Raw genomic sequence first — 15,750 nt, forward strand, 5'->3', positions numbered from 1 at the left:
AATCTTTATCTGAAAAACAGGCAGGGAGGGATGAGGCATCTGAACTATCTTTTGGTAACAGCAAGTGTTCATCCCCAGTGCACCCATCTACAGCTAACAAAGATAACCACCACTGCAGCAATTCCAGAGCACAAAGCAGTAACTCTCCTGCCAAGAGCCCAGCAGATGTTAATGATTTAATTTCAGATTTAAAAGAAGGGAGAAATAATGCCAGCACCTGAAGCTGCCTAGAATTGAGCTTGGTCCTAAGCACAGGCTCATTTTGCTGCCTTCTCCACGCCGTCAATGTCAGGAAAGAAGAAAAGACATTTAAAACTGCATTACATCATTTTGTATGTGAAAAATTCAGCATTGCTCAGATCTTCGCAGGCGACATGTGTGGGTCAACTGAGGGATCAGACCTAGACAGCAGAAGTTCATGAAAGGCAGGTGCTGCTTGACCAATCTGATCTTCTATGACTGAGTGACCCACCTGGTGGATGAGAAAAAGGCTGTTAACATAATCTACCTAGACTTCAGCAAAGCCTTTGACATGGTCTCCCACAGCATTCTTCTGGAGAAGCTGGCGGCCATGGTTTGGGCAGATACACTCTTTGTCAGGTAAAGAGCTGTCTCTATCCCTGGGCCCAGAGAGTGGTGACGAATGGAGTTAAATCCAGCTACTGACTGGTCTTGAGTGGTGTTCCCCAAGGGTTGATACTGGGGCCTGTCCTGTTCAATACATTTGGCCACAACGACCCCAGGCAACACTACAGGCTTGCAGCAGACAGCCTGTTGTGGAAGACAGCGTGGAAGAAACAGACCTAGGGGTGTTGGTCGATGCTCATCTGAACATAAGCCAGCAGTGTGTCCATGTGGCCAAGAAAGCCAATGGCATCCTGGCTTGTATCAGAAGTAGTGTTGCCAGCTAGAGCAGGGAAGCAATTGTCCCCTGTATTTAGCTCTGTTGAGGCCGCACCTCAAGTAATGTGTCCATTTCCTGCATATTTCCTTGTGTGATCTACATCTCTATTACAGTAGTGGACAGGAGAGCTCTTCTTCCTGTCCTTGACTCTGGCTCCTGACCTCTGGCTTTGGAGTTTAACTCCTAATTCCTTGTTTCAGTTTGTGCAGACCCTCTCACTAAGCGCCTCAATCCCTGCATCAAGAAAACAGGAAATTAAGCAAATAACAGTACAGAATGCAGAAGATATCTGAAACCAATCATTAGCATGCCAATGATATAGTAGAGCAGTAAGAAGGGAATAACAGAACAATCATCAGGAGCAACTAAAGAAAAGCAGCTCAACTTTGGGACAATATGAAGTTGATCTGGACAGACAGTAGGAAACAGGTCCCTGCAGCTGTACCTAGTTGAAATTGGAGGATGTAAGCAAAGAGAGGCAAGGGGAGAAAATGGCAGCAATCAAAACAGAAGACAGAGCACATACTTTTGTAACTATCATGGAAGAAGTGAGAAATTCAGACTTTCTGGGCGTTGTGTTGCATACCAGGAAGGCTTATGCTATTAGCAAGGGAGAAAGAATATAATGAGAATCTGAGGGAAAGACATTAATTATACATCTACTAAGTTCTGCTCAAAACCTTATCTCTACTTCCCCTGGATTTCTTTGTGCTTATCTTAGAGAAGAGGGCAGGGAAGATCAAGTAGTCAGAACAGGAAAGTCATAAAGAAAGAGCAATGAACAACTGTCTTAGAAGTTTATCTGCCATGTTCACTACTCCAAGTAGATGATTCCCTTGCTATTTAGAATAGCACTTAACCCAAATTACTTTTTTTTTATTCTGCAGTGCTCGTATCTATTTCTTTGTCCACAGAGCACTGAGCTCACCCCTGCCTAGTGTGATCTCTGAAGTATCAATTCCCAGCCTCCTCAGGTAGGTCTCTTAGAAACCTCATGTCCTCCTCAGAACACCTTTGTTGGTTCTTCCCTGTGATAGTGCATAAATGCATGACAGCAGAGTTCTTCTTCCTCTAAGGCACTAGTCAGATTGTTTCCTTTGAACATCCATCAGTTTACAAGGGAATCCTACACAGGCTTCATATTCAGGTGCCTTGTGTCTTCTTTTCCTTCTAAGATTTTAGGGAACATGACTTCTGCTACAACTCTCTCAAATCCCTGTTTCTCAAGGATGTATCAGCCTTACTTACAGATACTTTGGCAATGTCCAAGAGGAGCCAAGCTGCACTGGAGACACAGGAGAACTATTTGCACTACATGTAGTACACAGGCTCACATACATTATGTATGGCTATGTTATTATATACAGCTCACATTTTTCCACTTCCTTCTCTTTAATACTGAAAACACCTCTAACAATTCTGCTCTAGTTTCCTTCAATTTGATAGCATCTGAAATAAGCAACAGTCCTCAGCCTTTTTGGTTTTTTGCTGGCTGGACAACACAGCAGTCAGTGCTGTACCAGCTATGGCTGGAGTTTGACTTCCCTCTCTTCAGGCTCTCTTCTAGCCCTCCCCAGCTACAACCATATTAGTGGGGGAGGGAAAATCATCACAGTCAAACCCCGAAAGCACTCAGTGAAAACAAATAAGGTTGCTAAGGAACTATCCAGATAAAACTCAAACCCACAAAATCTGGGCAACAGAAAGAAGTTCACGCGCTGGCTGCAGACAGATACTGCTAATTCCCCTCAGTGCTCGCTCTGTCATGTTGTACTAACACAGATGGAGGCTGTGATTACTGCGATCCTATGTGGGACTAATTCCCAAAAACGTGGGAATTCCAAGAGCCCAGCATTTGGCATCACTCAGTATTTACCTGCCTCTCCTCCAACCTTTTTTTAAATCATACCATACAAAAAGAGCCAAGTAAAATGTAACACAGTTAGAACTCATCGTATAACTGCATCATTACCTTTAATCACAGCGGCCTCATTAGCAATAGCAGTGAAGGTGCCAGCAGCACAGCTGTGCAACGTAAGCACACAAACCATGGGGATGCAGAAGGCACCAATCCCTGCCCCTGCCTTTCTGCCAGCTCTGCTCAGGACAGTGTGGGCATGACTTCTCATCTGCAGCTCCACCTCTATTCTGCTGTGCAGGTACAGCCTCGGGAAGCAAGCCTTGCCAGTGGGGAGCTTTTCCTGCAAATGTAACTCATCTCTACAACCCATAAATAAAGCTATCTCCAGTGCACCACTGGAAGGTAAGGAGATGAAAAAAGGAGAGGTGAACATAGCAGTTGTGCCTTGCACACACCACAGAGCCCTGGGGGCCATGTTTATGTGCTTTCAGACCTACAGAGCTCCAGATGCAAGGGGCAATTGCGGTGAGGCCCCTTTTGACAGCTGCCCTTTGAGCACAGCATGTTCTGTTCCCCACGCACACACCTACAGTGCAGCATCTGACAAGTTTCCTCACGCTTGAAAAGACTGCGAGAAAGAACCTGCAACTATAAAGTTGTTATATTTAGCCCTCATATCTCCACTTACCTTGAGTCAAACCAGATACTCAAACCACAGAATTGCCTGCCATGCAGAGGTGCCATCTTACATACTGTAGAAGAGAGATCACATTTGCCACCTGTCTCAGGGCTCAATCGTTGCTTTGCAGCAAGGCTGAAACTTCTCCAAAACAAATGTGGTGAGTTCAGGATGAAGCCAAGCTAGCAACTATCTCCTTGCACACTGAGAAACTCACACTGCCCACTTTGCACCAAGACAGCACTACTTTGACTAATACAAAGTACTTAGTAGAAACTGAACAAATTTAAATCCCTGATTGCAACATAACTTGAAAACAATTTGTATTAAAAAACACAGCCTAACAATGAAAAATATTTTTAGGGAAAACATTGAAGATATATACTTTCCTTAGCTAAATGACCTCAAAAAGACCCCAAACTTTCAAAGCCCTTTCTTTGTCATGCTGCAAGTTTCATCAAACCAAATGCAGCAAGAACACCGCATGGCATTTGCGCAGCCAGTGTTACAGCTCAGCTCTTGCACAAGGACAGCAAAGCTGCCCAACGGCTTCCATCCAGGAATGAGGAGACAAGTAAAAATAACAAACAATCTCCTTCTGATGTGACACTTCAGCTGACGAAACTTTAAGAGAACTGAATGGAAAAGAAAGTATTGAAGAGCAAACTTGCAGCACTGCTGCTTTCATCGTGTACATAAAGTGCATGTATTTATAATAATTATAGAATCCTCCCCAACTCACAAGCATAAACTCTGGAGAGGAGCAGCTCACAGACACAGGTAAGAGGAGACTTCTACCTTTCATGGTTGCTTCACGTACTGTAAAATGAAGCATGGTAGAAATAATTAAGATCAGCAAAAATACTAACTTACCTTTGCTTCTTCCACTCTGGGCACAAATCAAGCATCAAAGATTGAAATTCAAACTGTAAAGGTTTCATTTATGCCTAAAGCAAACATCAGGTACTTTGCTACCACGGTGATGAACACAGCAAAAACACCTTAATCATTTCTGATTCTGCAAATGTTAAGAAGGGCTTGGTGCAGCAGATCAAAGTAATCTGGCATTAGACACGTTATGAGTTCATACTTTAGAAAATGGTTTGGAATTTATTAAGTATTGTAACTGTGCATAAACCGAAATACATCAGCAGTAAATGAACGCAGAAGTCATGTTGCACGTATTATGTATACACACTATTCTGGTCCTGCAAAGAATTTGTAAGATAGGTTGACTGATCAAGGTTTCCCAACATCGTAACCATAAAACTGTTCGGGAAATGAGTCAGCTGCTTAACCAGCATATGTTTGCTCATATCAAGAGAATAAATATTCAGCTTTGGAAAACTAAACAAGTTACATCTTGTGGGTTTTTTTCCCCCCTTCTAAATAAGCATGTTCTAAGCTAAAGCTCAATAACTCAATTTCCCTTTAAAATGACAAATCATAAAAGAAATTTTTGTTTTGTTTTAAATATAAAACTAATGGTAAAGGCAGCTGAAATCCTTTATGTTTGTCGCTTTTATATTACAATTTACATTAAAAAAATTAAGATACAAATAGTTTTCAAAGTTATTCCACACTATCACACAGATTTTGTCTTTTTAGGACTAATACCACCATCTTCAACTGACTTCTCCGCTGGTCTCTTTTTTAACCCCTTCATTTTTCTTGTCTGCAGTTTACTAAGATCTTGTTTCTGCATGTGGATTCGACCATAAGTTGTACCAAACACATCATGGGAGATGTTCTTTTTCTTCTTAGGCTGTAAGGGAAGAACACCATTAGTATTTCTGAGCAGAGCGTGCCTGTAGCTGTGGTGAGAAGCCAGGCATCTGCCTGTATCATCACCAGCAGTAAATCACCAAATCAAGTGCCTAAAACCAAGGATGCATACTCATAAGGTATTTACCTTTAGGGCTTTGGGTTGTTTTAAAGATAGCTTATAAAGGTCATCTGAAGCTAAATGTGTTCTCCTCATAACCAAATCTAATGAAGGTCCTATATCTTCCAGTTCAATTCTTGGTATTTTACAGCCAGATTTCTTCAGAAGCACCCTAGAAGAGAAGAACAAAAACAACCAACATTGTCCTTTGTGATAAATATTTATCTGTCTTCCTAAAGGGCAGTTTCAATCTTGCAGTTGGGAAGACCATTCAAAACAACTACTACTGCTAATTCTACTATTGAGAAAGATGTCTATCAATAAGAATTTATAATTAACTTCCATCACAACATGAATACACTCAAAATATGATCTGTTTAGCTTTTGTTTTTTTTTTTAAATGGGGTTAGTACTCTCATTACAACTGTTAAAATTCAGTTATACTACCCTAAAAAGCCACACCATTCCATAAATTCAAAATAGTGCCCTGTGTATTAATAAACAGGGAAATAACATATACTACAGTTTATAGCAAAACACTCTGAGCCCCAGGCAAGAAATTTGCTTTTCTTTTAATGTTGTTCCACTGTGTGTGTACTGTTTTTTATTTGTTGAAGAATAAGACTGTAGACAGCTTTTTTTGTTACAAGAGAAATCAAAGTCACACAGAGTACACACGCTTTCAGCACTCATGGCCCACAAAGGAAAGGCCATGAACTGTGAGAGCAAATGCCAGAGCAGGAAGAAAGATTATCTCGTCCTGCACGTTCCTGTCTTCCCTTCTGTAGTTCTGTCTACAGCACACTGCCTGCTGTTCTTCAGCAGAGTCCTAGAAATCAGCCTGACATCAGACTAAGTCCACGAAGTCTGAAAAGGTACTCCAAATTCATCCCCAGGTCTAATTTGCAACACCTTACCAGTCCAACCATGAGAGAACAATCCTCCTAGCTAGAAAGAAGAGTTCAACAAGGAAGGAATGAATACATTTAGGCCTTAAGCGCTTTCCTTCTGCCACACAAGTTACTCTGAGTTACAGTGGAACATCTCTACACCACACGTTTGAAATGCAGTTCGCTACTGCTCCAGGCAGGTCAGTTACAGAATTACAGGCTAAAATTTGGGAAAGCTTGACAAGTGTACCTAAAGAGCAAACACAGATAGAATACACACTCACTTGTAGCTTCTCATGTAAATTTTCCCATCAACAGCTGTGAAATGCAGAACGTGTTCTAACCCAGCCAGACGAATGTTGGGCACAGTAGGACCTCTGAAGAAATCTGAAAAAAATATTTTAAAATAAAGTGTCCGATTTCTTGACTGAAAACAAAGCCAGGAAACAACTGTAACAAATTGGCTCATTTCATAATGGATCCAAATGATAGCAGCGATACAAACTCCTTGTCCCTGAAGATTCTCTTATGGTATCAAAAAGGGTCTTTGTTTGTGAAACCAAGTGCGTGTAGGAATCTTGAGAGGAACTCTTCCCAGAGATAATTCAGAAGCAATATATGTATATGGGATCTAAACCCAAGTGCCTGGACAAGAACAAATACCCCTTCTGAGCAGTATTTCTGTTTTAACAACCTGGTTGGGATAGCAGAATAGTCTATCCCTCTACATTTTTTAGCTACAAAGTCTTAAAACTAAATGCATCTTATTTTACGTTTAGGCCAATTCACTAAGCAGATCAGTGTAGAGAAGCCATTAATTCAGATGCGTTTTTAAGACAGCACTCAAGACTCTTAATCAGAGTCAGATTTGGAAGAACATAAAGAAGCTATAAAGACTTGTACAAAACAGGACAAAACTATTTTGTTTAATCTTATCTACCTTCCCTCTCAGTGACGTGGGCAAGAAAGGTTTTGGTATGTAAATTCCTTCATGCCTCCCCAGCAACAAAGCACTTACGTTCCTTGAGTAAGAGATATTTGTCATTACAATTAATGTTTTCTCTATTTAATAAGCAAAACACACCTATAAAAAATAAACACTAGAAATACCTGCTTAATTTGCAAACAGAACACCGAAAGACAAGTTAAATACAAAATAAGCCATCTTCAGTCAGCATTTTATGTGAGACTATGAAAAATACTGTGCAACCAGTGCCTAAAATAAGCACAGCAATCTGTCCAACAGATGCAGGGGGTGGAAAAAAGAATGTGACCTTGACTGGGGGAACAAGGTGTGCTAGTAAACATAACAGTGCAATGCTGAAACATGGGAGAACTGCTAACAGATGCAAAACACATCAGTCTCTTCCTGTCTCATTTTCAGGTTCCTCAGCTAGTTGTCTTTTCCTCCACTAGCTTTTTCAAGAGTATCAGCATTGGAATGGCATCCAAAACAAAGTCTTGCTGGCATGTATCAACTGGAGTCTAGCCAGGAAATTTTCTTGGTCAGTTAAATACTCTCACTCCTCCTCTCCTGGGTTGAGTTTGTAGTTATGGAGAAAAAGTTGCAAATAAAAATATTTTGTTCACTTTTTGCATGTACTTTTCCCTCTGACTCGTGCTCTGTGGGTTCACAAGTATACATTTACAGCATTTTTACTGGTAACACTTCTCTTTGCATTTTCCTGGGGCATCAGGCATCCTTTTACCCACAGGATGATCTCTTCCAAACAAATGCAGGTGGTCAGGAATTTCTGTTTCCTGGCAGTGTTCAACAGCTGCAGAAATCTTACACTTCAGTACACCCAAAGAGCTGAAATTTTTAATGTTTCTTAATTTACATCTCTTGCTTTGGTTGGACTAGAATCTTGCTTTCTCCTCTCTTTCCATTCCTAGTTCTTTCTCTCTCAACACGTTTCCAGAACTTCTAATTCACTTTTTCCTGCAGAGGGCTTCACAAACCCAAATTCTATTAGCCTATACATTTCTTATATCAGTTCATATGCAGAAGGTGGCAATACTGTAACCTCTGAAGCTATGATTAATAGTAGAGGAGTTTAAACTCTATCCCAGACTTTTTTCCCAGCCATCCCCTTTCTTGGCTAGATGGAACCCAAAATCCCTGAGATGGTCAGAAGTCTGTGAGAGGACAGCAATATGAAGAACAAGCCAATCTAAAACTGTAGTAGTCTCCAACAAATCAACAGTTTAGAAAGTGTATAAGAAAGCCATGTAATGCCTAATCATTTTTAGGACCAAAGTGGTATGCAACAGCAAACTAGCCAGCAGGCAGCAATTTAAGGGAAGAAATATTTCATAAATGCAAGCATAAGTAGTTATTAGTTTCATGAACTGCATTCCAAGAACTTACACTGAAAATGGATTCCTGTCCTACTTCCTTGTTAGACAATGAAAACAGAGAAAGAACAGCATGTCTTCGCCTTCTGGGCTTCTAAAAAAAATGCAGCTGCCATTTCTATCTTCTAAATAAGTTCTTGCACTTCACATTTTAAGCTGGCTACATGTTTGCTTGACATGAAGACAGCAAATCACCCTTGGTTTTTAGTTCTACAAAGAAACTGCTGTAAGATGATACTCCTAACAGACACAATCCCTCTTGGTAGCACAAAAGCCAATGAAAGCTTGGTTGTTCACCAGCATCACACTGCTTGGGCAACAAAAAGTTGCTTGCTATCTAATATTCCCATTGGGATTTCAGTAGATCTAATACAGTAACAAACTACTTGCTGTTGTTAAAGGCGTTTTTCTTTCTTAGAAATGAAGTCTGAGCTTAAAAGCATTATCTTGTGCAGGAACAGAATGAATCTGTTCTCCCCTATCAGTTAAGAACAGTCAAATTATCAGCCAAATTATTTTAATTGGTTACTGATAGTTTCAAGTCTTCATATGACTTAACCTTCCCCTTCATCTATTATCTTGCATTTAGGTTCCTCACAGAAGTCAACAGAATTTTAGGACCTGGAGTACTTGGAATACATTCAATGTATTTGACTACAGTTGACAACAGAGTTATTACACACAAAGTAACAGGAGAAATGACAGGTAAACATCAGAAAAAGAGGACAGGAAAGACTTGACAGTTATTTGGCAACTATCTAATGATGTATGCCTTCTATTTAAAGTATCAAGTTGCTTGATAATGGGGTAGATGAACACACCTGGATGCAAATCACCAACACTGTGCAGATGTTGGAACAAGATACATCTTAGAAAACAATGGGGATACATCCTGCAATGTAAATACTGATTTACAGTGACACAAATATGGATTATTTAAACTCATGAATCTTCATGTTCAATGGTCACCCAACTTCAAAGGTCCATAAGCACAGCACTAGTCTTTCATATGCCCAAGGACCACTCAAATGTATTGAAAGGTGGGAGTGTTCTCTTCTGCTCCCTTTTAGTCTCTCTGTAGATGAAACATTGTGCTTTAAGGAATCAAAAGAGCAAGTGGGAAAAAAAAATAAAAAAATAAAAATCTAAGGTCACTTTCTAAAAAACAATGATTCTGTTTCCCTAGAAAAAGGAGTCCAGTCGTTACTTACATAAAAGGAAGATCTTACAAAGATGCAGGATTATGAAACAGTACAACCCAAGAATGGAACTAGAAGAACATGCCTGCTCTTCTCAGGCCAGTTTCACTTCTACTTAAGCCTATAGAAGTAATATCCTGTTAAGAAAGCTATAATGAAGCATAAAAAACCTACCACTCTAACAATCTTTTTGTTTTTTGGATTTATTTTTTTTTTTGGAAGTGTGAGGAGACACTGTACCATACCTGTAAGTCCTAGGAAGTTACCCTAAGAAGTTTCATTATTTTTTGTAGCTCCTCAGCTAAAGTCAGAAGTTCAAGTGTGCTTCCAACCTTGAGGTAGAATAAAACACTTCAAGTCATTTCGTTCATTAAGATCTCAGCTTGCCTGAACATTATAGCACAGCTATTATTTACAGCTGGTTTTTAATGCATGTATTCATTCCAGATACTCAGATCAATGGCACTTCTGTTGGAAGTTTGGCCAGTTCTCACAAAAAATGCTTTCATAATAGAAACATAGGCTCAATTATATCAACGTTTTCTGTAAGCAAAAACAACCCACTTAATGAAATTAATCCGCTGATTCAAAATTAGATATTCATTTTGTTAGGAAAGTAATGTAGCGGTGTAATTACAAGGTAAATACTTTTTTGAAAAATGCCAAAATTCCCCACACAATCAACACTGTGAATATTAGTGAGAATACATATTCAACTTTGAGGTCTTTTAGGCTAGTCATCTTCATCAGTCATGATGATTACTTAACTCTAATGCCACGTGAAATCTACAAGTGCATCTCCTCTTGGTTTCCTTCTGGGTCAAACAGGAGCAAACAGTTACTGACAAGCCACCATTTCCCAATACATCATATTGTGACAGATTTAGGAGATCCCACTGCCCAAATAATAATACACTGACCAATAAGAAGGCTCTTCAGTCTCCTGTATTCTTCATTTAAATCAAACGTGTCACCAGCAAATATCAACATAGGCTTTGTTCCTTCAGGACATTTGTTGTTCTGTGGGATAAGAATTTTAAAACAACAAAAATTCAGACTGTGTTAGAGAACTTATTATTGTATTAATGGCTGGTTCTCCATTCAACACTGAATGAAAAATGGCGACCTGTGATCTCTAGACAGAACAGACACTTCTTTTCTTGCGATATGCATATGGGAAGGCATGCTTCTAAACAAATGAATTGTATTATCCAGGTTTTAAAAACCATGTTCTTTACTATAAAACATGCAAAATAACCCCTTGCAGTGAAAACAAATCTTAATTTGTTCATAGTTGACCACAACTATGAACAAAAAAACTAGAGGTTAAACAGATCTGCTGTACTTTGACACTGAAAAGTACATGAAAAAAGCCAAAAGAATAGTCAACCACCAAATTCTAATGTTCACCAAAATACACAATTACTTGACTATAACTTCTCCACCATAAGCACTACAAACAATCTGACTTCAAGGGAAAGGTTCACATTTCTAAAAAGTGAAATTTTTTTCGCTATACCTCTGGACAGCCCTGCAACAGACTAGCGAAAGCAAGGACCATAAACTTTCCTTATTTTTGCAGCATTTGAAGTATTTGGTACACTTTCAATAAATTGTTCATCTTCAAGACATCTTCATACCAACACGGTTGGCTGTGTTGATGAAAATAATTCAGTTGGAGAATGACCTCTCCCCTGTGCCATTGGTTCATCTTCTATTAGATTAATTCTCCAGAAGGATTAGTTGCATAGCAGTAAAAATATAACCGGGGTGGGAAAGTTGTAAGCACTGCTATCCAGAGCTGTATTTGCTGGCGGTTGAATCACCATCTGATTTTTTAATGTGATTGAGGTTTAAAAAATGCTGATTTATATAGAAACCTCCCATGAATGGAATCTGAATAAAGAATTGTGTACAAGCAACTAATTAAAAAATGGGAATAAAACAAGTCTGAAAAAAAGAATTTGTAAATAAAGTTGTAGGAAGCTTACAGCAAGCTTGCCATATGCAAACCAAAGAAAAAAAGAGCACATAAAAGTAACACTACACGGAAATACAAACTAGCAGTACTCAAGTACAGAGTGAAACTATTTCTTAAAAAAAGCTTCTGGTCCTTAAGGTGCAGAAAATGTAAATGCACCAACAAAACCCACCAGTAGATGTCACTGAAAGTCTGTATCAAGTCCTTACCTTGATGTCTTTCAGGGATACAAAGTTCTCAATGCCTAGCTCAATCATGTCCAGCACGTGGTAATCAAACATGCGACCTGCAAAAGAAAAGGAAAATAGACCAAAATGAAGACAACACTTAAGTATCTATTGAAAGCTGGACTTTCAATCCAAATAGCAACCCAAGACAGACACATTACCTACTATCAGGTTATTGGGTCGCTTCTTGTTATGAGAGCCAAACAGAAACAAAGAGCAGTCTGATTTCTTGGAAAAGAATTCCTAAAATTGGGAAAGAGAAAAAATGATAAGTCACGAGTTTCACCTTGTGAGCATTTAAAACATTCAGTATACAATCTGCTTCTAAGAACTGCATTTATCAGAAAAGCGCCAGCGTTCCTCTACCCACACCTAGCAGCTGTGAAGCACAAGAACTTGCTGCCTCTCCTCCCAGCAACAGCAGCAGTTAAGAGGCTCATGTGAACACTCTGCCCTGCCTGCAGCTCTTCACTTCTGGGAAGTCAGAAAAGACACCTCCCTGTCTGGGTGAACTGCATTCACAAATCACACTTCAGCACTGAGCTCTGCTTCCAGGTCCCAGAAAAGTACTGGCCGAAGACAGATCAACAACAGATCTCCAGGGGACTCCCCTTGAAACTTGTGCACACAGCTCTTCATTACCTCATTTTGACATCTGTAAATATTTTTAACAGCTGCATGGTATTTCATTAAAGAGATGCAACAAACTCAAGACACAAATTAGGCCTTTATTTATACTGTAACATCTAATACACCGCTAAACTGACTTTAAAAAAAAAATGTATGTAATCAAGTTCAAAAAAAAAAAAAGAAAACACTTGATTTTCTGTCTCTCTCTGATTGTTCACTGACACACTTATTGATGACCAGCTCCATTGATTATTCTAAGCTATGAGAATGCAAGCTTCCAGTAGGACCAGAATGCTTTTAGCTGCCATGTTTTCCTAGAATATAGCTAGTTTCTATATGGCTGTGAGCTAAATCATCCAACTACATGCCTGTAAAGAGTTAATTTTCAGCTAATAATGTTGCACATTCTTCCTGCTGCCTACAGTTTCATGTTCCACTAAGAAAAAAAGATTTTGCCTGGCATATCTACACGACTTTTTATTTCATACACACGTTTACTTACTACTGTAGCCCCCAACTCCCAATTTCAGTGTACATTTTCAGTGACTTGTTTTAACAACTGCCCTGCATGTTGGAACGCTGATCCCTATTTCCTATACCCGAGCCAGCAGTAGCACAGGGGAAACTATTGAATCAAGTTGTTTAGTTCCCACTGATCGTATTTTGAGATAACTCATTTCTGTCAGATATTTCAGCAGTTCAAGTGAACTGCTAGGAAACCAAAATAAAACTCTTAATTCTTCCTTTTGTATCAAGCACTGTTACCTATAATAGTGTTACACATTCCTAATTTTGCCTGTCAGTTGAGAAAAACAAGTATTTAAGGTAAAAACAACATCCTCACAACACGAGGATTCTGTCTTGCAGATGGAAGAATAAAATGCCTACCGATACCATAAATCTAGATGTAATTCTACCTTCAGCTTACCCAAATTCATTATAGACTTGTTTTTCATCAAACTTGCAATAGTACAACAGAAAATCATCCTCCAGTAATGTTATTTGTGATTTCACAGCTGAAAGATCTCATAAGAAAAGATATGGTCTATACTTACCAATGATGTCTGGTCCTCAAAAGGCCTGGTAATATTTTTCCTGACAAGAAGTGAGGGAGGGGATGGGGAGTGGGGATAAAAAAAATTGTAAAATTTGAGGTAAGCACTTCAGTTCTTTTTTTGATAACATTAAGATTCTGGATTCTGCTGCAAACTGCAGCACTAGAAGTTCAGTTTTAGTTCAAAATGTAGACCATATTTATACTGCCAGGCGTTCTTCAGTGCTGCTACTGCCATTTTAAGTAAACTTTCCCAAGATTCCTGTCTCCTGGAGCCCAACTTTCAGAACAACCATGTCAGTGACACTTTATGAACTACTGACTCTGCTTGTTCATCCAACGTTAAGTTTAGCTCTTAAAGTTGATGCTTTTATCCCACATTCATAGAGACAATGGCTTTCCACTTGGAGCAAGGTTAATCCTGTCATTATAAGCAGCCTACCTCCCTGACACAGAACCTTGCTAGCTGTTTGCACAGATCAGAACTGTGGAAGCCAATTGTCCAAGTCTGTTGAATCCTGCTGTTAATATCTGCCACAGAACAGCATCAACAATGGCTCTACATCAACACTGACCATGTCCTGCTGGTTTCCAGTCTACTAAAACTTAAGATGAATCTCACCCATCTTCTGAAACCCTTTGCATTGTTCAAGCCCCCATGCTGAACAGAATCTCTGTTCATGCTTGGAAATTAACAAATGCTGCATTGTACACGACCACTTACTTTTTATACATCACAGCAAAAGGCTTCTTCAGAGCATACTGCAAGAGACAAAGTTAAATGTGTTACATCAAGTACATCTAAATGCACAGCACTGCTTTTCCTTAAATTCTGCAACTTATAGGAGCACAATAAATAGTATAATTGTATAAAAGTATAAATCAATCTAGAAAATAAGTCACCTCTAAAAGCCTGCTCACAATAAAACCCTCCACTGTGGCAATCCTGACTCTGGATCACAATTAACGGAGAAAGGATGTATTTCTAGAAACTAAAAAACAAACTAAGAAACAACTGAAATCAAAGCCATGTAATATGGGCCCATTTGCCTGAGGGGAAAAAAAAAAAAACACCAGAAAACAGTGAATGAACAGCCGTCTGAATATCGTCAGCAGAAGATAGCAATGAAATGACAAAATTGCGGTGAGAAAACAGCACAAGAACAGCCACTATGTGTAACTACTGTGTTTTCTGACACTGTGACGGGATGGGCAAGCTTATGTTTTGAGAGAGGCTGAACACTTGGCATCAATACACACACAGGTAGCCTATGAGACTTGGATGGGCTTTCAGCTGCATGGCGCAGTCCCAACCCTGCACCTCACCCTGTTTTCAAATGTGCTTGCAACATTTCTCCTTATAGAAAGTGATTCAAGGTCCAGTATATCTTTACATATAGAAAAAAAATAATGAGAATAACTCAAGATTTCTGTCAAAGAGAAAGGAAAATAAATGTATCTCACTGGATGGGGAGGTAATGACTTACAATGTCCTTAAGCACTTCAGTCACCGTTGAGTTTGCATTTCCTCCTTTTATGAGCATAGCATTTTTTGTGTTTTCTGTAAGTTTGGGCTCTCTCTTCTCAAGAAACCTTTTCGCTCTCTTGGTTTTAGGCCTTCTGCAACAACAAATTCACAGCTAACAACATATCTACTTCAGTGGAGCAGCGCTACACGAGGTGCACGGAGCTCATAACAAATGAAAAACGCAAGACGCCGGCCTTCCTCCTCTGCCCACTCGGTCTCCCCGTCCCACCCTCACTCCCGCAGCCCGGACGCGGCTCTCCCCCCACTCACACCACCCGGTCCAGCGAGTCCATTGCAGCCCCACGCGCAGCTTCCGGTGCGTCACATCCGGCATCCAGGGCGGCGCGAAGAGCCGGGCCGTGGCAGTACGCATGCGTGGGGAGCACGGGCAAAGCGCGTGACGCAACCCGAGCCGCAACATTTCCGGCTGTAAGCCGTGGCGGGTAGAAGCGTCGCTTTGAATCTGGGGGGCCATGCCGGAGTCACGTGGCTCAGCTTACGAACCGCTGAGGGGCGTTACGGACCTGCGGCCGAGCAGCCGTCAGTTCTGTCAC

General features: G+C 40.0%; 1 protein-coding gene across 1 annotated transcript; it reads right to left on the reverse strand.

The window, feature by feature from the left end:
• Nucleotides 1–4,520: 4,520 nt before the first annotated feature.
• Nucleotides 4,521–15,618, reverse strand: RPF2 (ribosome production factor 2 homolog). Its single transcript, XM_003204291.5, has 10 exons — nt 15,467–15,618; nt 15,156–15,288; nt 14,393–14,430; nt 13,670–13,709; nt 12,146–12,227; nt 11,967–12,043; nt 10,697–10,796; nt 6,504–6,606; nt 5,357–5,501; nt 4,521–5,209 (listed from the first exon to the last, which is right to left on the reverse strand). The coding sequence occupies exons 1-10, from the start codon at nt 15,487–15,489 to the stop codon at nt 5,030–5,032; spliced, it is 921 nt and encodes a 306-aa protein (XP_003204339.1). The 5' UTR covers nt 15,490–15,618; the 3' UTR covers nt 4,521–5,029.
• Between the last annotated feature and the right edge of the window lie 132 nt (nt 15,619–15,750).

Source organism: Meleagris gallopavo, chromosome 2 (genome assembly GCF_905368555.1).
Source record: "Meleagris gallopavo chromosome 2, MGAL_WU_HG_1.1, whole genome shotgun sequence".
NCBI classification, from domain to species: domain Eukaryota; kingdom Metazoa; phylum Chordata; class Aves; order Galliformes; family Phasianidae; genus Meleagris; species Meleagris gallopavo.